Genomic DNA, 20,720 nt, shown 5'->3' with positions numbered 1-20,720 from the left:
AACTAATGGATAAAAGTCCTATGATCCTTGCCTAAGCTCAAATGTAACTCTGTAAGGTAAGGAAAGCCCTGGCTTGAACAACAGTCAAAACAATTCTTGACAAGGAGTAAAATTTTCCACTCTGGACTATCCGTTTTCATAAAAACAAGAGCAAGATCTATGATTCCACCAACAATATCCATATTCTAGATTATACTAAGAAAAAAACTTTGTGTGTTACGCATTTGTCTGAAAGTTGGATGAAAAACACTGGGAAACACTGGGTTTTAGTTGTAATTTTAGTCAGTCTGAGTGTAGCATTCAAATTCCTCGAGCATTTATTTTGCATGTATTTTCTTCAGTTCACTGACTTTCTTTTTATTACACCTTTTATCATTCTTTTAATGCGCTGGGGTTTTTTTGTTTGTTTTTTAAACTGTTGGCAAAGAGCTTTCTTCTTCCCACCAAAAAAAATCTTTACCAAGCAGGGTAAGATGGACTGTCCAATTATTCCAGGAGCTCACATAAGTTTCAGGTCTTCAGGCTGCTGTCCTCTACTGGTAATGAATCCAGCTACAGTAGCCAAGACTGTAAACCACATCAGGATAAACTGTAAGATAGGGCCAGTCATCATTTTTAGTTTGGCCCTACCAAGAAATAGGAGTAAGAAAAGATAATGGATACTGGTAGGACACCCTATAGACTTGTTTCTTTAAAAACTAACTACAATAACCTTGGTACTGTAGAAGAAATCATTATTTGCTTTATCTTGATAGAAGCATTATACTATGACATGTTGTTTAATAAACTCAACTGGAAATTAATGTAATAAGAACTTGGTGATAGTCAATGAGATTACACTGTTCAAAAAAATGCATTCAAGATGAGCTTTTAAATAATAACTGTTCTATCATTAGAAAGACAATTACAGTGCTGCAAAACAACCAATTCTTACATCTTTTTTTTTTCTATTATAACTAGCATTTTGATCAGTTCCAGCAGGTGAGGAATAGCAGAAGCAAACATTATCTTTTAGAACAGTCTTAAGTCTAAGATTCAAGAGAGAGACACATTGCAGTTAAGTTTTCCATTAAACTTTTGTGAATGAAGAATTAAGATTGCACGGTGGCAGCAACTGCAGGATCAAACAGGCAGACCTCCAAAAAATCAGGAAATTAAACTTAGGGTAATTTAATTCTCTGCAAAACAGAAAATATAAATTTAGTGAATAATTACCCTCTAATACTCTTTTCTTTCACACACTGAAATATAAACTAACATAGCTATGAACTACTGCAGGCCTGCTGGAAAGCTCTTCGATTAAGCACAAATAGAAAAAGAAATTTTATTCAAGTTGGCCCAGTCTAACTGAATGCCATTTCACATCAGTTTTTAATGTATTAAGATGAATGAGGCAGTCAAAAGGAATGATCAAAGCACTAAATGACCTAGTATTGACTGCACATATAAGCAATTTTGTCAACTTTTACACCCAAAGACAAGAATCTGACACATTCCTCTCCAGTTTGGTATATCTGACAAAGCAAAAGAATTGTACTGGTTTAATCATTACCACTTAGCACCGCTTCAGCAAATGGCAACACTTTTTCGTATTAATTTGACTAATAATCTGTCTCACGTAGAGTGACGATGAACTCAGAATTCTGCAGTAACAGCACCCTGTTCCAGACAGCAATACTCGTTTACTCTCAGGGTGTAGTTCTCTTTGAACAGTGAGTTGTTCCTAAAGTAAATAAAAGTTCCATCCCACTGGACTGAACATAAATGTGCAAAAAAAGTCAAATGCTTGCACAAAACCCCTCTATTCTAAGTAAGATATCACAACAGAAACAGCTGCGTATTTCCTCTTAATATGTACCTAATACATGTCACTATTAATTGTACTGGCTGTATAGTCTATAACTAGCTTAGTTATACAAATTTGATGAAGTCTATTCTGTACATATATGAAACTATACTAACATATGTGTGTTAACATATAGTGTTTACAAAGTCACTTACATACTAACAGTTGTAGGATCATGGCCTTTTTCTTCACAGCATAGCTGTAAGGGTCTAATCCTGAGAGATACTGTGTGTTTTCACTGAAGTCTTAAACCTACTGAACCTGACATCAGCAAAGGCTATGTAAATTACAGTTTGAAAAAGCTAACGAACAGAACACTGTTTAATGAAATGTCAACTTCCACGGCAATTTTCTGTCAAATGAGTGCTGTTCTCTAGGACTTCTCCAAGAATACTCTAGAGTCAAAAAAGAACATGAAAATATACTGCAGGGCTATGGCCAAAGTCCTGCAAATGCCCAAGTTTTTCCCAGTCTGGAAAATAAACTCCCAATTGTGTTTTTTATGTCCCCCAGGAGCTACAGTGGGTATGGACTACTGTTAAAGACTGCTGCCCTTTGACATATACCTTCCCAAAAATAAGACTGATTTCCCATCTCTACACACTAACAGGGTGAGGAGAAACAGGCTGTATATAAAAAACATCTATAAACAGCCAGAAGTTCAACATATTTCAGGTATGATCCCTACGCCCTTGCCCCTGGCAACCAGGTACTCCACTTACAAATTAAATCAGAGCTGCTCAATATCTGGCAAAAGCCTGATATTTTCTGCCCCCCCCTTGAATGACTCTGGACAGAAAGCAAAAAATCAGACTGTTGGTATGTAGTAAAACCACATAAAAAGAAGCGGCAGGTATAATGAGAAATGGCCTACTAAAAAACTGTCACAATTACGAAGTTGCCTTTAAGACAATGGTTAAGCATGTTTGTGAACTTTAAAAATCCCAGTTGTAGCATATAAAGGACAAATATAATCTAATTCCTTTAGTGTCTGTTGCCCAATCCGTGTTTGGATAACTGAAGGACTGAGAAACAAATCCAGCAATGCAGAAGAAAAAATAAAAATCTGTAACTTATATTTATTAGGTAAAACTGAATTGCATTAGAGTACACAGAACAAAAGATTGCAATGAGGAATTAAACAGACACTTAAGGCATAAAGAAGTGAAGGCATAAACCAACCCTGGAGCATGAAACTGCAGGAACAGAGGTAACACAGAAAGGCAAAACTGTGACAGGAAAGCAAAGGGAAAGACAGGGAACTGAAAAGAGAATATGAATGCTTAAGAAGCAGCAGAAACAAATGGAACAAACCAGAGAAATTACAGTACAACAGTAACAGCACTTTTTGCAGGCAAATAAAATAATTTTTTAAGGATTAGCAATTTCTAAAAGCTACTGAGACAGCCCTAACACACAGAGGGGTAAAAAAACAAACTTGAAAAAGAGGAGGAAAAGAAAGGAAATGGAATGATATCACATCTTTCTGATGCTGAAATAAAATATCCGAAAATTTTATGTTTTGGAAGTTAAGATACTGGATGTGCACTACCTTGTCCTTTTACAGCCTCTAGCAAAATATCATGATTTCAGATTTGGTTTCTAAAGGTGACAAACTCCTGCAATGATTTTTCATATTTTAGGAAATAAACATTTCCATTTCAGTGCACGGTTAGGAAACCAGGTCACCAGGAATTAAGATGACTGTTTGTCACAGTTTGGTTTAATGTATTACATGATCCAAAATTGCTTGGAGGTTTCTGCACCTTGAAGATAAACCAATACTTGAAATCAAGTTCCTTTAGTCTAGCCAAATGAGGAAACGATGACAACAGGTAAAATATGCTGTAAAATACAATTAGATTTACATATATATGCTAATTTTATCACACCGTTTTCTCCTTCTCCCACATGTATCTGATGAGCAATGAAAGTGTAAAATGGGGTTTCCTTCCTAAATCTTTATTTTAAATTAAATACACTCAACAGGCAAAATTTTAAAGTGCAATTCAGATTGGAAAAAAAAACAAACCAAAAAACCAAACCAACCAAAAAACCACAAAACAAACCCAAACACCTTCAGTAATGGTACTACTGTTTTTCGACATGCTGGTAATAACAATAAACCAGTCACAATAAAAATTGACATAACAGTGAGCAGTTGCTGTGCAAAGTAATCAAGACAGAGGAATGATTTTTTCAGATTAAAAACAACAAGGTAATCTTCAATACCAGAATTAAAAGTGGATTTATCTATGCAGTTAGATTTGGGTTTTAAAGCAAAGGTCTAAATCTTTGCAAAAGCTTGTAAAACGCAGATCCTGAAACAGAAGCACTGCTGGCCAGAAAAGACTGATGCACTCCACCCAGTTCAAACTTCATTCAGGTAACTCCCGTCTAATTAAAGTCTTCCCTAAAGTTACAGCAGATGTAACTTCAGCAAAACATGTTTTCACAGATTTTTCAAATACTTAACATAGAGCACTATCCTTCAGAAAACCTCCTCCCTGAGTACATTTATGATAGTTTTCCTTACCTTTAAAAATAACAGAAACAATAGGATCTGGTTTCCCAAACTTGGTTTTAGGGATATTGGTAGCAGATTCCACAATCACCCGAAGCATTGTTTCCCGTCTTGACTAAACGTCGATTGTTACGAAAGAAATTCAAGGAAGTCTTAAATTTCAAACTCCTTAACTTCTGGACTGAAATGCTAGCAGGAAGAGGAGGCAGGGAATAGCTGGTTTACAGTAAAGAAGGTCTATGGGTGGATCTATGACAAGACTCGCTACTGAAGGCTACGAAAAAAAAAAGAAGTACCTGTAAATTGACACCAAGTTCTGCGTTGCTGCACAAAAGAGCTCTCGTTAGTGAAATCCAGTTACAGAAAGGGCACAGTGTAAAAACGAGTGCAGGGTTTGGGGTTTTTTTTGTTGCTTTTATTTTTAAGCTGTGTGATAAGCCTCTCGTAAATAACCGAGGCAAAAATAAGCATAAGCAACATGAACATTAAACACAACTCCAGTCCTCAAGATACATCACATCTGCCTCTTGGTATACCAAGGTATTACATTTCACGATAGTTTATATTTTTTTCCTCTTAATTTTTAGAACTTCATTGTTCGTAACTGTTTTTAGCTCGCCTCCGTGTCAGCGTATAATCACAAATATACGGTCTTCAAAAATGGTTTAAGTGCTCCCTCTTCAGTTGTGCTCTGGAACAACTACGTTTTACATAATACTACAGGGTCCACATTTAACACGCTGAATTCAGTAGAACTCTTGAGAAATTATTAACATCTACACGCATAAAGAAAGAAGAATTAAGGAAATATGTGCAAAACATGTGAGAAGACTCTCTGTATTGTTTGGAAGTCTATAAATATTTTGTCTTAACATAAATACATGCAGTAGAATGCACTAAAACAAAACTAAAAAAAACTTACATATTTAAGTAAAAAGAAGCCTTTGCTCTAAGCTACCCAGTGTTCAGCTTTACAGCGGTTTTTCTCAGCTGCAGACCAGATGTAAAAAACACAACTGGTGCACAGTACCACTGCAAAATATGTTTTTAAGTAGAGATGAGAGGGGAAGCCAGCAAGGTGGAGCAAAATGAGTCACATGTGGACGAAGTTCAGCCTAGTTTTTTACATGGTCACACGAGAACTATCCTAGCTTATTACTTTTTAAACAAAGATGGACCTTGCTTCCTTTCTAAAATTATGAGATTTTGGGTAGCTGAAGAGGATTTCTGGGGAAAGAAAAGGTAATCCACAGCCAACATGTTCAGGGGGGAACAAAGACACGCAAGACACAGCACTGAGAGGACCCAGAAGACTTGGCTGAAGCATCATGGTGGGCTGTTCCGTCCCCACCCACCCCAGTCCTGCACAAGTCCCCCAGCTGGCCCACGGCCAGAGGCACAGGGCAGGCTTGCTGCCCCAGGCAGCTGGTAGCCACTGCCCCCCCGCCCGAACAGCACGTCGACTAAAGCCTCGTGCAGGGTGGGCAAGACACCCGCCAGGAAGAAACATGACGGGGCGCCCACTTGCCACCGCCCCTCCTTCTACAGCCGCCCTTTAACAACGCAGCAGAAATTCCCTCAGGGGGAAAATGAATTACGGCCTCGCGAAGGGGAAACAACCGCCACCCCAGCGCGCTCCGAAGGGCCCGGCCGCCCCGGGCCAGCCCTCGCCTCACGGCCCCCGCGCGCGAGCACGTGCGCTGGGGCAGGGAAACGAGGCGGGGAGAAGAAAGGCCCCGTGGCATTGGCCAGACAGGTCACGCGGCCGCCTAACGCCAGCCAATGGGGAGTTTCCTCTCAGGCGTTCCGCGGAGAACTCGGCAGCGCCCCGCCGTGCCCAGCTCGTGCCCCTCCAGCCCCGCCCACGCCTGCTCGCGCAGCCCCCTCTAGCCAGTGTCTCCGCGGAAGAGTTCTTTAACCCCTCCCCCCGCCTTCTCTGACCCCTCGGCGACGCCGTAGCCCTCGCTTCGACTGTGAGGCGGCCCGGACGGAAGTGACGATGCTGGAGCCGCGGGATTCAAACTCCCGGAAGCGGGGCTGGGCCGGGGCCGGCCGGAGCAGCCGCCGCCGGCGAGCAGAGGGTCCCTACGGCGCCGTGTCCCAGGGCGCGCACGGGCCCGTTTGCTCCCCGCGGCCCGGTCCGAGAGCCGGCAGCGGGAGCCGGGAAACCCTGCGCTGCCCGGGCTTGACTGAAGCCCCGTAAGAAGTCACGTCCGGCCCGGTAGCAGGGATTGCTCTTCCGTAACACTACCGTTACTTTTTATAGGCGCTTAAAGATGAATTCCAAGACCGCCAAAGATATAATTACTGGCAAGTGGGGCTTAAAGTCGGGTAGCTCCAGACGGGAGAGTGATATCGAGAAGTATAAGCAGGAGAACGCTGCCCTGAGAAAATCAATGGAGGAAGTTGTTAAAGGGAAGGGCAAAATGACCGACGCGGAAAGGAACGGGCTCCTAGAGGTGAGGTGGATGTGGGTACTCGGGCTGATGTTTGTGATGTCCTAATTGTGCACGGTTATCGTGAGTCTGAGTGTGTCCGGCTTTGGAAGCAGGATGCCGATCTCCTCTTAAAATTTAGTTTACTTTGATGTCACTGTTGGTTTAGTTTGACATTTTTGTTCTCAAATATTTTTCGACGATGACTGAACTAATAAAATTACAATCATCTGACAAGGCTGTTAAATACAAAGACTTGAGGCCAGAGTGCCAATTAGTCTATGAAGACCTGTCCTCACATGTCCAACTGTTTGGAACAGTTGGTCCCAGAGAATTATTTTGAATACTTCCTGCAAAGAACATGTTTGCAAACAGCTGCCTAAGAACACACTAAAAAGTGCTGAGTATTTGCTTGAACTACATTCTCAAGCTCCCACTCAGCTATAGGTAAGTAAAACTGTAATCAGTTCACCACATTATTCTTCCATTACAACTAAGAGCAGACACTAAGACACTGAAATTTCTGTGCCTTGTAGTCCATTCAAGGTAAACCTGTGGTTGTAGAGAAAGAAGTTCAAGTCACATACTGTCAGGCTTCCCAGGAAGACTAGGAAACTATAAATGGACTCTTTCAAAGGATACAACTAATGGAGACCACACACTCTACCATTTCTGGGCTACTTCTTTTGACCATAAGGCTTTTCATATGTTTGTGCTACAATGTCAGTTGAGAAGTGCTAACCCAAGTACCAGCTATGGCTAGACAGCTCATGTGCTGTTGTGGCTGAATTTGTGTATTTGCTGTGCCTGGTGGAGTTTCCTGCCTGCTCTGTGTTGGTTACTTAATATTGGGTTCCTGGTTTACAGGTGGAAAATCACAGGCATGCTTAGATATACTCGGTACTACTTGGTGTCAATATTTTAATTCTAGTGAGCACTGTGTGGTTGTCAACCACACCCTAAATAAGGTTCTCTAAAATTCAATTTCTTTCAGTTTCTCTGTCATCTTCTCTTGACTTGATGTCAAACATGTAGGATTTCAATGTCAATCTTTCTCAAGGAAAATTAAATGCTATCATAACAGAAATCTACATAGACCCCCAAGGTATCTCAAATGCAGTACTAATGCTATGTAATAATTCCCTGTGCTGGAGGCCTGCTGAAAAGAGAGTGCCTGCTGAAAATATCTAATAAAGCACATTTTTAAAGTAAAAGGCCAGACAATTTGGCAAACAGGATCCTTCTCCTGAATGCTTTATTGTAACTCTTTTGTAACTTCACTTACAGTCACTTAGTTTGCAAGAAGGCTCTGCTGCTTCTTCAAAGCTACTAAATATGCTAACCAACACTAAGAAGTGTATCGCCAACCTCTTCACCGAAGTGGTTTAGAGTTCTTGTACTGCTTGGGTTTTAAGGTTCATATACTGTAGTGATCTGTAGTCATATACAAAACTGAGTACCCACCAAGTCTGTGAAATTTGGTTCCCTGGATTCTTTCCTTGTTTTATCTACTTCAGGCTGTTTTTACTATCACTTGAAATATTTCACATGATTGCTGTAGTATTGTCTGCTTTGAGTAAAAAGTAATATTCTCAGCTAAATAAAGAGTAAGGGGGAACCTTTCAAAGTGAGTATCTTCTCAAAGGGTTGTAAACTTGCTACTGCATTTGTTGCATAGACTGACACTTATTCATTTGTGTCACTCTCTAATTCTGTTTCATTTAGAAAATACTTTCCCTTGAAAAAGAAAAAGAAAATCACAACCACCTGCTTGGAGAAAAGGACAAAGAAATCCAAAATCTGAAAGATAAGCTTAGGTCAAAAAACAAGAATAGTGAAGTCTCCTTATTACAAAGTCAACTAGAGGAAAAAACAAAGGAAGCAGAAAGGAGAGAACAGTTACTTTGTTCTCTATCTGAAGAAATGAACCGGTTAAAATGTAATTTATCCAGCATTACTGCAAAATGTTCTGAGCTTGAAAACAGAGCCAGTACTTCTAAGGCATCCCAGGTAAGCACTGAGAAGTTTACAATTGCAAATTCCAAGTCTAACCTGTTTACAGGTTAAACTTGGAATCTGTGCCAACTAAGGACCAGTATGTGTTATAAAATAGGATTTTTAATCTTCCTACAAGTTGCGTTGCATGCTGAAATATTCTTGTATGAAGAGAGATGGTATCCCGATAGAATGCTAAATGAAGATCAGTCAGGGAACACAACTTCAGGCAATGCAGCTGGGGAGGGAATTCTCTAATGCTGTACGGTAAGGTTCCTTTTTCATGTTCACATGCAGGTGGTATGACTAGTGGCACTACATGTAATGATCCACTGTTGCTTAAGTAGGTATGCCCTTCTTGGGTTTGTATGCTCACTGATTAAACAGACTGACAAGGCAGCAGTAATAGACATGGCACATTTATAAAGCCAAACTAAGTTCCTCACCTAATTTGGCTTCGGTCATGAGAATATCTTTCCCCTCTCTGCTCTTATGAATCCTCATTTGCTCCTCAGTTGTTAAAACTAGTTGCCTGTACTTTACATGGCATCACACACGATAAATAATTCAATGCAACAGAAGATAGGACAAGAATAATGAGTTGCTTCTCTCATTTAAAGTGGTTAATAGGTATGGTGCCAGGTACTTGGCAGCTTTTACAAGTGCATTTAGTTTTCTACAGTTGTTTTTCCACCCCTGCCTGTTCTAATGTTCCATAGAAAATGCAGTAGTATCTCAATAAGGGGCACAGGAAAGTTGGTGTCTAGAAGTAGGCGCCTATAGGACTTTTCCAGCTTTTGACCTGCAGATGGTGCTGGTTCCCCACGCTCTACCTGGAAGTTGAGTGATTTCTAGAAATTCAGCTTTAGCCAAATACATAGCAAAATATCTTAATTTACTAATTTTCAGTGATAATACATATATGTATCACTTGTAATAATGCAGTATCCTGGGAAATACCACTTTAAATGTAACGTGTTTATTTTCAGTTTCAAGAGACTTTGAACTTAATGTATGTTAATTCAGCAGATTTTCATGATATTTTTGTCAATGAACTACCAAAATATCTTTTAGTTTAAAACCAGAATTTTCTTTTAAATTTTTCACTGATTTATCAATAGAGGACAACAAAATGTGACTGACGTTTTTGACTGGATGTCTTGGAAAACCTGAAAACAAGTCTAGCAATGCTGCTTGAAACTGCTAGGTGGCACATGAGCAGCAGGAATAACAGTTTTGACACATTTTTGAGAAAATTTTCACTGAGGCAGAGTTCTAATGTTCACAGAAATAGGAATCTGAGCAACTGTAGTGTCTCTAAATCCTATTTTTAGTAGGCAGTGATGAAGTTTAATAATTGTATTCATGTTCTCCTGTATTTCTTCAGTTAAAAAGCTTGTTCTAAATCATGTTCCAAAAATCACAGGAAAACTTTCGAAAAATGTAGCTTGGATTTGGGTAGTAATCTACATTTTTATCTCCTTAAAGTTCCCTCTTGTATCTATACAATTTCAAAAAAGCTTTCTATCATGCAGTGAATAAACATATCGGATCATGAAAGAAGTATAACTGTTTAACTGCTCTCTAGTTCTAGATGGGTGTAAAGAACTCTCCGAGTCATACTTTAAGCACTCTACTGTGGATCAGGTATCAGAAAATCAGTCAGTATGTCCTTATCGTTCCAGACAGGCTCGCATGGTTTCCCATATGTTTATAAATCCTCCTGTTATCCCAATGAAGTTGTCAAGGTCTCTAGCTTTCCCCAACAACTCCTATAGGTCTGGCTTATTGTCAAACTGGTATGAGGATATGAAAATAGAACAGTTACCTTTTTTGTTCATGTAAATAATACCCTGAATATCTTCATTTTTCAGAAGCTCTCCTGCACTCTTCAGGTCTTCCAAGATAGCAGTTCAGCAGAATACACAAGATAGTCATTTTAGGAAATGTTTTAATATAACTATGAGTTGCAGAGTTATGGAAGAAATTAAATGTAAATCTTTGTCCTGTATCCTGCAGGAGACTTTGTTTTAAATCTATGAAATGGTTTTCTACATAACTTGGATCCTTTAAAAACAAACAAACAACTATAAAGATCTTTAAACACAAAAGGCATATGTATGCATCTTTTCCACTTTTAAAATATTCTTGTGCTGATTATGTGAGATTAATAGTTATACAGGACTAGCTTTACTGTTTCAGCCATCTATTTTAAAGAACACTAACAGGTTGTTCTTTGCCTGCAGGAACTCATAACAAACAGCACTGGATCATCACCTAATCTTTATGAAGTTGAAAAACAACTGAAAGATGTAAGTTTCCTGTACAAAACTGCAAGTGCAAATCATCTATATCAAGATGCCTAAGAATGTAAATTACCTTGCTTGGAACATCAGAACAAAGTGGTTGCTGACAAAATGGGAGCCCCAAGGAACCTGGTCTGACCTTGGAGCTGACACCGCCTGGGATAGCATGAGGTTGGATTAGAAACCTCCTGAGGGCTCTTCCAACCTGAATAATTCTATGATCCAATCAGATCTAAAGTACATGTCCTTGTTCTTACAAACTTTAAGTTGCAATAATACAGTTTTAGTTTATTCTATTTTCAAGATCTGTTATATTTTATTTTATATTTGAGATTGAAAGGTTAATTCTTCATAATCTGGGCATGACTCATGAAAGCCTTTGTTTCAAAGTAATTTTCCCATTCCAAGAAGTAAGCCAATCAGTATTTAATATTGCTGCAATTTTAACTTATGTTCAACAACCTGACTTATCTTTCCAAATGAAGATGGGTTTTATTTATTGTACAGAGAAGATTACTACAATTTCCAGCTTATCTTTAAACTGTATAATATATAACTTTTAACATTTTTAAGAAATAAGACTAATACTTTTGAAGTCTGATAAATTACAGAGGCTTTTTTATTGTTCTTCTGCTCCTTTTCATGAAGGCTCTTGAGAAAAACCAACAGTGGCTACTGTATGACCAGCAACGTGAAGCATATGTTAGGGGCCTGCTTGGAAGGATCTTTGAACTTGAACAGAAGTCAGAAACAGTTAGCCAACAAGAATCTAAAGAATTCAATTCAGAAGGTATTGACTTTATTGTTTCCCCACAAGTGACCCAAACCATAATTATCTATAGAATTAAGTTTTCTGAAAACAAATTATAGCACAATTAAACAAAATCAAGAATTTCTTCTCAACATTTTGGTTTCTTAATGGCAAAACTTGGGTAAGTAAAATGTCTTTGCTTCCTGTTATCTAGCTATGTTACTTGATCAACAGTATTTCACGTTCTTATCTACTTCAAGGATGGTTTTTAACAGCCTTGACACTCTATTAGCAACCTCTTTGTTTGTGGAAAGTGTTGAGGCAAATATATATATGTATCCCATCCTTCAAAGTACACTTTCGACCTACATAATGGAAGCATTAAGGATTTATGAGCTAGGTGTGGATCAGGTTTTTTAAAATTTACTTTTTTCAAAATAAATATTATAAAAATGACTCAAGACTGCCATGTTCTTTACTTACCTGAACAGTTGTTACAGGGCACGAAAACCTGTGCTAGGTTTTGGCACCTATCCAAAACTGTTTCGCAACATGGATCTGGCCACCTCTAGCTCACTTCTGTGCTATGCAGTTGCTCAATAATGAGCACCCTCTCAGCACCACGCATTCAGATTGAGTGCTGCTTGACCAACATGTGGAATAAAATTAAAACTACGTTGAACAGAAGAACCCGAAGGAGTTGGCTTGCTTTTCTTATTATCAAATTATTAATTTCATATATGCTGCAACTGACCTGCAAGGTAAATTCACTAAATAGAACTAGCATTATCTGGAGTAAGAGTATGCCCATAGATAGTTGCCACTTAGTAATTCATGTACAGTGGCTTGGTTTCTGTATTACTGCTTGAATCTTTGTGGAAAACAGTAAAACATCATCATAATCTTGTTTTGGTGGTGTTTAGAAATCTATAAGTAGTATTTTAGAGGGAGACAGACTGAAGTAGCTCACCGGGAAATGTAACTCTGAGTTACTGCTGTCAAAGCTTTGTCATCAGAGCAGCCAGGAGACTAGGAGTAGGGGTATAAGAAAGTTCCTCTCTTCAAGCAGCTAGACAGTAGCAGAAATCAAAGGTTCTCAGAATCTAGCTATACAAGCTGAAAGTAGATAGGACAACTTTTTCCAAGGAAAAAGTTGGTGTATCTCTGAGGATCTCACCATCCTATGAAGGAGTATCGCTAATGAGAAGGTAAGGCTTAGTTCATAGTTGAGGGGAGGGAGAACAGTCAAGCAAGAAACTCTCCCTAGTAAGTTACAGTTTGAAGAATGAGGGGAAGCCTTCAATAGGAAAAGTATCAAAGTTAAGAAACTTACAGTGCCAAAAATCAGCAAAGCCTGTGAAATTCTGCATTTTGTTCTGCTTCTAGGTATATTTTGTATTACTACTGAATTTCTACAAACTGCCTCTTTTTTTTCCCTACTTACTAAACTCTTCTTGGGTCAACAAGCAGAAATTTTTCAAACTCTGGTTTAAGGAACAGTCACTAGCCAAGAAGCAGGCATTTTTTATCAAAAAAACCCTATCCTAGTCCCTTCTATTTGCAGTTTAGAAGTAAATGATGGCATACGATTTGAGGAAGATAGTCTGCAAAAGACAATGGAAGGTCTGGCTTTGGTCAACAATGGTGAAATAGGGCCCATCAGATCCCCAGGGTATCCATATACTCCCCAGGGGAGGGAGAAATGCCAGCACCTTGGCTAAGGGGCCTAAATCTGGAAGTGAGAATCTAGCACCACTGGGCCTTGCTTGCCATGTGTCAGTATAATGCCTGAGGCCACATAAGAACTATGTATGGGTCATGGAGCTTGTGTAGTCAGGGCAAAGGATATAATATTGCTATAAGGGTTAGTGAAAGAAGTAGCTGTAGCACACAATACCACACATAAGCCAAGTTGCAGTTTTCTGGTAACTATATTGGAAAGGAGACTTCACTGCATTAGGAGTACTGAAAGCTATTTTAACTAAAGTTTGGTGCCAATTTGGGCTGTGAAGAGCCTAGAATGTTGATTTCTATCAATATACCTTAAAATCCTGTCAAGGATTTGGTGTTCTGGTTTTTAAGTGTGTTGGTTCTCCCCCCCCCCCCCCCCATTACTATCTCAATTATTTCTCACTCATTAAGGTCATCTACAAGAGGAAAAGCAAAAATATTATGACCAGCTGTTACTAACTGCTAAGAGTGATCTTGAGACTGAAAGACACACTATAACCCAGCTGAGATCTGAACTTAACGAATTCAAAAAGAAGTATGAAGAAACACGACGAGAAATAACAACTTTAAATGCCTTACTGCAGTCACAACAGGTTGCTGAAATGAAGACTCTAGAAAATGAAAATAAAATTAAAGGAGAGAAAGTGCAGAGACTAAAACAAGAAAATGAAACTATTAAAGGACAGCTCAGAGAAGAAAAGAAAAAGTCTGAAGATCTTTTATGTCAGGTAAGTGCAGGCATCTAGAGGTTTTACATCATTAGCAAAGAATCAAGAGAGCTGAAAAGTCATACTTAATCAGAATGGACCATCACTCACTTGCTCTGGTAACTGTTCTTCATGTATACCTAGACTCATGTCCTTGAGGTTAAAACTGAATACTTTCTTTAATATATTGGTTTGAATCAAAATCCAAACTTTTGTTAAGTTTCCCTGTTTAAATAAGGAACTTATTTGTTCACTTATTTCCTTGGTCTTATGGGACACAAGAGGGAGAAGTAAGAGAATACTTAATTGATTCTAATCTAGTTAATCCTCAAGGTTAATAGTAAATGAGAACAGGAAAGGTAAAAATTCAAGTCCATACAGGCTATTTTATCATGTGATCCTAACTATGGAAGATCACTGGTATTTGTTGTCACCTGGCTGCTACAAAATACATGTGGGCTTGTAGTTTCATACTTAGTGGATAAGCAGCTGTGTCCCTGGATAATAACCCCAGCCAACTATTGTGGCCATGCAGCTGGGGTTTTTTGTTTGTTTTTTTCCATTCAGATGAGTTCCTGCATTTGGTTCTCTCTATGATGCCATGGGTAAGAACTATGCAGGTACGCCTGAGTACTAGAAAGTGATCGCCAGATAAGCAAGGGAAGGGACAGACCTTAAGTTGTCACTGTCTTGAAGATGGCTGTGGTAGAAACCACTGAGAAGAGTTCTGTAATTCCCTATAAAGGCCTAAGATGTGCCTGTCAGGCAGGCTGTTCAATAGGCATGGTTTACACTATTGCCAGATCTGTTCTGTTGCTTTTGCATCGGATTCTAATTGTTTGCAGGGCTTGCCCATCTCCCAGAAAGTACCTTGATGACTTCAGTGAAATAATTCTGTTCATATGTGAAGTTCTTAATTCTTCCTTCCTTCTTTTTTTTTGAGCCCAATGACTTTAACCACTCTGGCTGATCAGAGGCAGGGGAAGACATTGTATGTGCTATATGTTTGTATTTAAAAAATATTTAGTGCTTACTTCCTTTTGTTTGGAGTACTCATGAGGACTATGCCACTTCCCCTACATGGAGAGTTACAGTGGTGTCTTGGAATATTCCTATCAGCATGGTGATGCTAACAAAAAAAATAAAAAAAAAAAATCTGTTGTTTCTTCTTCTGGACATGAAATCATGACCACATATCTGCTGAAGAGAAACTGGAAAGTCCTCCTTAAAAGGACTGTCCTCAGGGCATCCAAATGAGATAGACTTGCTACTTGGAGAAGTTTAGGGTTGATAACAAAGCAATGTAGAACTGAAATTTGAGGTACGAGAATAACATTTACTAGGCACCAAAGTAGGCTAAAACCAGAACAACAGTTTACCTCCCTAAATACTGTCTGATTCTCCCTGGTTAATAACGATTAAAAGGTGCTGTTGGTTTTGTTTTTTTTGTTGTTGTGTTTTTTCAGCTGAACAACAGCATTCACTACAAGAATTGATACATGCTGATAACAAATGATATTTTTATGTATGCATTTACTTAATCCATTATAGTATAGTACTTTATGAGTCTTAAACTTGTTCTATTAAAAAAAAAATTGCATTGCTTGTTTTTTAACATCGTGGCATGTAAGTGCAAACATAGGTTTTGTGCGTATATTTTTGTCTGCATCCTGGCAATCACCTAGGAAAGTTTAGTTTGATTTTTTTTGTTGTTGTTGTTTTGTTTAAAACTATAACATCATTCTGCATTTCCCCTGCTCAATGCAATAATAATGCTTCCCTGAGGTTTTCTCCAGGGAACCAGAGATATTTTAATTTGGTTTGGCTGTTGCATAACAGGCATACATTTTCTGTTTGTTGTTGGAATATAAAAGTTTACTTCTATCCCTTTTTAGATTCGTTATTTGTTAAACTTATTAACTGTTGTATATGGATGTTGTTTATTACAAATGTTTTTCTGTCTTGTAGGTGCAACTTCTTCATAAATCATTGCTCAAACAGCAGGAGGAACACACTAGGATAGCTTTGTTGGAACAACAGGTAGCCAATTATATGCTAAGATGCTGATACTTAATCTGTATTATGCACACAGGTTCTAGACTAACTTCAAATTTAAGAATGAGTAGTATATTAAAGTAATATTAGACATGAATATTCAACTGTGAATAATCTCCTCATGCTTCTAAAAATTTTGACATGTCTGTCGAGGAAAATCTGTAATCTTTTACAGATAAGAGGGTGTGATCAAACTTAATGCTCTTTTCTCCACAATCACTTGTTCAACTGTACACCTTCTGGTTAGGTATGGGAAACATCTGAAAACTAATCAGCTCATTGAAGTTTTGTAATATAATCTTGATAAAGTTATACAAATAATTGCATTGCCATCTTTTCCATCCTCTTTATTTTCTCCAATTACATTCTTACAGATCTAATTGATGTTATTGGGGAGGGGAGTTACACTTATTTGCTAAGCTTGGGTGTACAGTGTTACCCATAGGTTCTGTCCAAATTATCTGGCTACAAGAAAGATCCTGGAGTAGAAACTGGCATCTTTAATGAGTACTTGCACTATATGCTTTTCTATAAAATGTTAAGATTGCAAGACAGCTTGAAATAGTCTCCAATCAAAATAGCTTCAAATTCCATCTCTACTAAGGGAGAAGATTTTCATAACTAGGCATGTATGAATTTCACTGTAGTGAAAGCAACAAGTGACTTTTTTTTTAAATCCTATTTTAGGATATGATTGCAGAGTAAAATTTACTTTAAATATATAAAGGGGAAAGATTTCTCTTTCTCTTCTCCACACCCCAATTCTTAATAATTCTGACTTTAATTCTTTAATTTTTCACTTTGGGGGGTTGCCAGATCCAGATATGCACCACAGATTTTGAAAATGAAAAGCTTGATCGCCAGAACTTGCAGCATCAGTTAAACAAAGTCCTTAAGGAACTGCGCAAGGCCAGGGAGCAAATAACCCGTCTGGAACCTCTGGTATGTAGTGAATAACTTGCAGGTAAATTTAGTCAGGGATTTTGCATAAATGTACATCTTTTCATTTTGGGATCTTATTTCAACTGTAGTGAGTCTTCGGTTAATGTTATCAGATATGCATTGTAGGTCCTTACATCCTTTAGGTATGTGGCCCCAAGATGCAGAACCCTATGTCAGCTAGCTAGGCATTGTTTTTCTCTACAGCATGCATGGAGAACTAGTACTGCAGAAGGAGATCCAGAATAGTCAGGTTCCTGAGCAGGGAACATAATTGTATTTTGTATCACAGTGTGTTACCTAGTTTGGACTATTGCACAATGACAAAGTTGCAGTATGCTTCTACTCAGACTTGCTGCTAGTGAACAGGACACAATCCTTAAATATAGAATTCCTCCCCCACCTCCATCTGATACAGGATGGGTGGGCCATTAAAACCTGGCGTTTTCATTTCCAAAAAGACAAGCTCCCTACTACAATGAAAAAGGACGTTTGTTGTATTATGAGGACTGTGGTCTGTTTGCTGCTTATTATACAAGCCCAAAGAAAGCCACCTAGATTTAAGCCGTAGACTTAATGGAGAAATTTGTAAGGAAAGATTAAGCAAGCCATTGATCTGTTTTGGTCTGTTGTATCCAGGATTGCCCTGGTCTTGAGCAGAAATGCATTTTGACTGTTGGTACTTCTGGAACTCTACTATAAGGTATCTTGTAAGATGAGATGATAGCTGAATAGGATTGTCAAAACTGCAGTTCTGGACTTAAATGAGGTTCAAAATGGAAATCAGACATGTGTGTCCTTCATTAGATCAGGTCTGGGGCCACTGTGATTTTTACAGAGGAGATAAATGCAAAAGCTCCTAACACATTGCAGATGAGAATTCTTCTTCTGTGACTCTGCCAGACTACTCTCCCTCTTAGTTGTATGCAACTTGGAAGTATTTTCTCAAATGAGGAAGGGAATGGAATGAATCCTGAGATACTGATGTTCTTCACTCATGTGTTGCCCCTTGGGAGAGCCTCACTTGCTAGGACTGCAGTTGCTGCTGCCAGGGGAAGCCCCTGGAAAACCTTCTGTCTGCTAGAGTACAGCAGAAGTTTGGGCAGAGCAGGGAAGCTATAGCTTTGAGTTTCTTTGTGCTAAGAAGCTGGAAAAGTAGCTGTCAAATGGACAACCAGGTGCGTTTTACAGTTAGGGTCAGCCTTCATGCACAGAAATGTCACGCGTGGGATCAGGAGAAAATTACAGCAGAGTTTTTGGGAAGATAGCTAGGCAGCATCCTATGTAGAAGGGGCTGAGGCATCATTTTATTAAGGAAAGATAGTGTGTGAGTAGCTAGGAAGATGGTTGGGGAAGGATTCCCAGTCAGACATTGTGGGAAACCTGTCTTAAACAGTCTGCAGAAAAGCTACCTGCAATCTAATTTAAATGTGGTGTTAGAATTGTACAACAGGCCCTTTGTAATTAACACAAGCAGCATAACTGCCTTTAGCCATCTTTAACATTCTACCGTTAGTGCTATAACACACACAAGGCTTGTGTGCCATCAAACCTTAATATTTTTTCCTACAGTATTTGATCAGCGCATGCATACCCCAGTCTTACACTAAAGCTGCTTTTCCAGAAACTCCAGGAATCCGGACGTATGGAACCACAAGAAGATTTGCAAGCTGTGTTTGAAGAGAAGCTGACCATGTATGACAGAAGTCCTTCCCTGAAACATTCAAACCTTCTTGATGAAAGTTTTCTTGAGTGTCCCAGATGTAAAGTGCAGTATCCAACAAGCCAGCATAGAGAATTACTAGCACATATTGACTTCTGTACAGCTTGAGCTCCAAATGGACTTACTGTATTTGCTTTATACACACTGCCAACGTGCTTTTCTACAAAGGCAAAAGATCTTTTTTAAAGCTTTTTTCTTAAGGTTATATAAAGGACTACTAGTTTTATATTCAGTTCCACAAAAACATTATAGTTATTTATTTGGCCTCAAATATTTTACCTGATGTTTTTGCAAAAAGCAGCTATTGCATTTTGGTTGCAAATGGAAATATTTTTAGAATTGGGAATATCTTCAAATAGTAAACTACTGACTTATTTTTTTGCACTATTAAAAATGAGAACAGTAAAAGCACACCTATTGTGTCAGACTTTATTTTCATGTTTGGCATATCCAGTTCTTGGTTGGTGAATCCTGATGATTGTGCTTGTACCTTAACTGACAATAATAGCTGCAAAAGATTTTTGGCCCTCGTAGGTGTACTATATATATTTATATATACTTGGTATGTGTGTATATGTATAGTATGTACAGTGTATATATACATGTATTATATATATGTATCATATACATATGTAATGTATCACCATCTTGATACATTAAATTTAACTCAGGAGACTCAAGTTAGATCTTTGCTGCTTAAGATTCATGTTGAAAACATTAATCATAAGTAGCTTATTTTCCTGAACCACAGTCAGGTGTGACTTAGATCATACAAAAATGCTGACCAAGGTTTAAGCTCTTCTCAAAAAAATTGTCATTGGGAAAACAAACTTCCTAGCAAATACAAACTTCCTTGGTACTGAAAAAAGTTTGTATTTCTGACAATGTCAGAGACCATTTTTGAAGTTTGGATATAGAATTATGCTGAAGTAAACTTGTTTGCACTTCTGTATTTTAGAGGCTAAAGTTAGGCAATGCCAGTTATTCAATCTGTTACATTTGACAAATGCCCCAGTTTAAAAGTGCAATTTTTAATAAATTGCTCTAGTGGATTTGAAGTGTCACTGTATTTTGGTATTAATACAGAAAACAAGTTAGCAATAAATTCTTGCAACAAATTAGAAACTGGCAAAAAATTCCCTTATGGATTTGCAATCACAGTGTTATTTTCTCTAGCACCTACTGTAAACCTGGATCTGTTGCTAGCATTTTGCTCCTTGCATCTGTAGTTAAGTCCAACGGGCAGTTCTTTCCACAAAAATTATTAAAGTGAGGAAATTTTACAAAGATACACGAGTAAAGATAAATTTGCTTCTTGTACAAGTTTATAGTTGCTGAGGACAGTGAAATACCCAAGGTCTATTCTTTCTCTGGTATACTGATTCTCATTGCTACCTAGTGTCAGCTCTTTCCATCATGCTTTGCTGCAAAACTGTATGCATTTACCCCGTAACGTTCACCCTAATCTCTGATGGTTAAACCTTATTCTAAAATATGAGGGTGTTTTCCAAGTTGTTTTCAGTAACTGTTATAATATCAAGTGATGTTATTGATTAAATCCAGTGTTCGTGAGACAGAAAGAAAATGTTAAAAGCTATTTTCTTTATATCTGAAATATCTTTGCCACACCTATTTTATTAGCCACTATCTATCCACTTTTCAATTTCTCTGACCATGTCTCAGGCTAATCTTTGTGTTTGACAATTTG

The 20,720-nt window shown here is 38.3% G+C and overlaps 2 protein-coding genes across 4 annotated transcripts in view; one reads left to right on the top strand and one right to left on the bottom strand.

The window, feature by feature from the left end:
- MYOF (myoferlin) overlaps positions 1-4,568 on the bottom strand; it is a 72,801-nt gene extending 68,233 nt beyond the window's left edge. The window contains exon 1 of one of the 2 annotated variants that reach the window (XR_012650128.1): positions 4,383-4,568. Coding sequence is in view for 1 of the 2 variants with exons in the window: in XM_075026083.1 (XP_074882184.1) it covers positions 4,383-4,470 (88 nt within the window). In the remaining variant the exon portion in view is untranslated. The remainder of the gene's footprint in view (positions 1-4,382) is intronic. The other variant, XM_075026083.1, reaches the window with a different exon arrangement.
- Positions 4,569-6,528: 1,960 nt separating this feature from the next.
- Positions 6,529-19,536, top strand: CEP55 (centrosomal protein 55). Of its 2 annotated transcripts, none has more exons than XM_075026936.1 (8): positions 6,529-6,829; positions 8,531-8,815; positions 11,047-11,112; positions 11,755-11,896; positions 14,000-14,316; positions 16,264-16,335; positions 17,167-17,292; positions 18,914-19,536. In XM_075026936.1, the coding sequence occupies exons 1-8, from the start codon at positions 6,647-6,649 to the stop codon at positions 19,118-19,120; spliced, it is 1,398 nt and encodes a 465-aa protein (XP_074883037.1). In that variant the 5' UTR covers positions 6,529-6,646; the 3' UTR covers positions 19,121-19,536. The 2 variants fall into 2 exon arrangements, with proteins under 2 accessions (XP_074883037.1, XP_074883038.1); XM_075026937.1 differs by having other exon boundaries at positions 18,862-19,536.
- Positions 19,537-20,720: the final 1,184 nt, after the last annotated feature.

The sequence above is a fragment of the Buteo buteo genome, chromosome 4, assembly GCF_964188355.1.
Source record: "Buteo buteo chromosome 4, bButBut1.hap1.1, whole genome shotgun sequence".
Lineage (NCBI taxonomy): Eukaryota > Metazoa > Chordata > Aves > Accipitriformes > Accipitridae > Buteo > Buteo buteo.
Note: the sequence above shows the minus strand (reverse complement) of the source record. Positions and strands in the feature narration are given on the sequence as shown.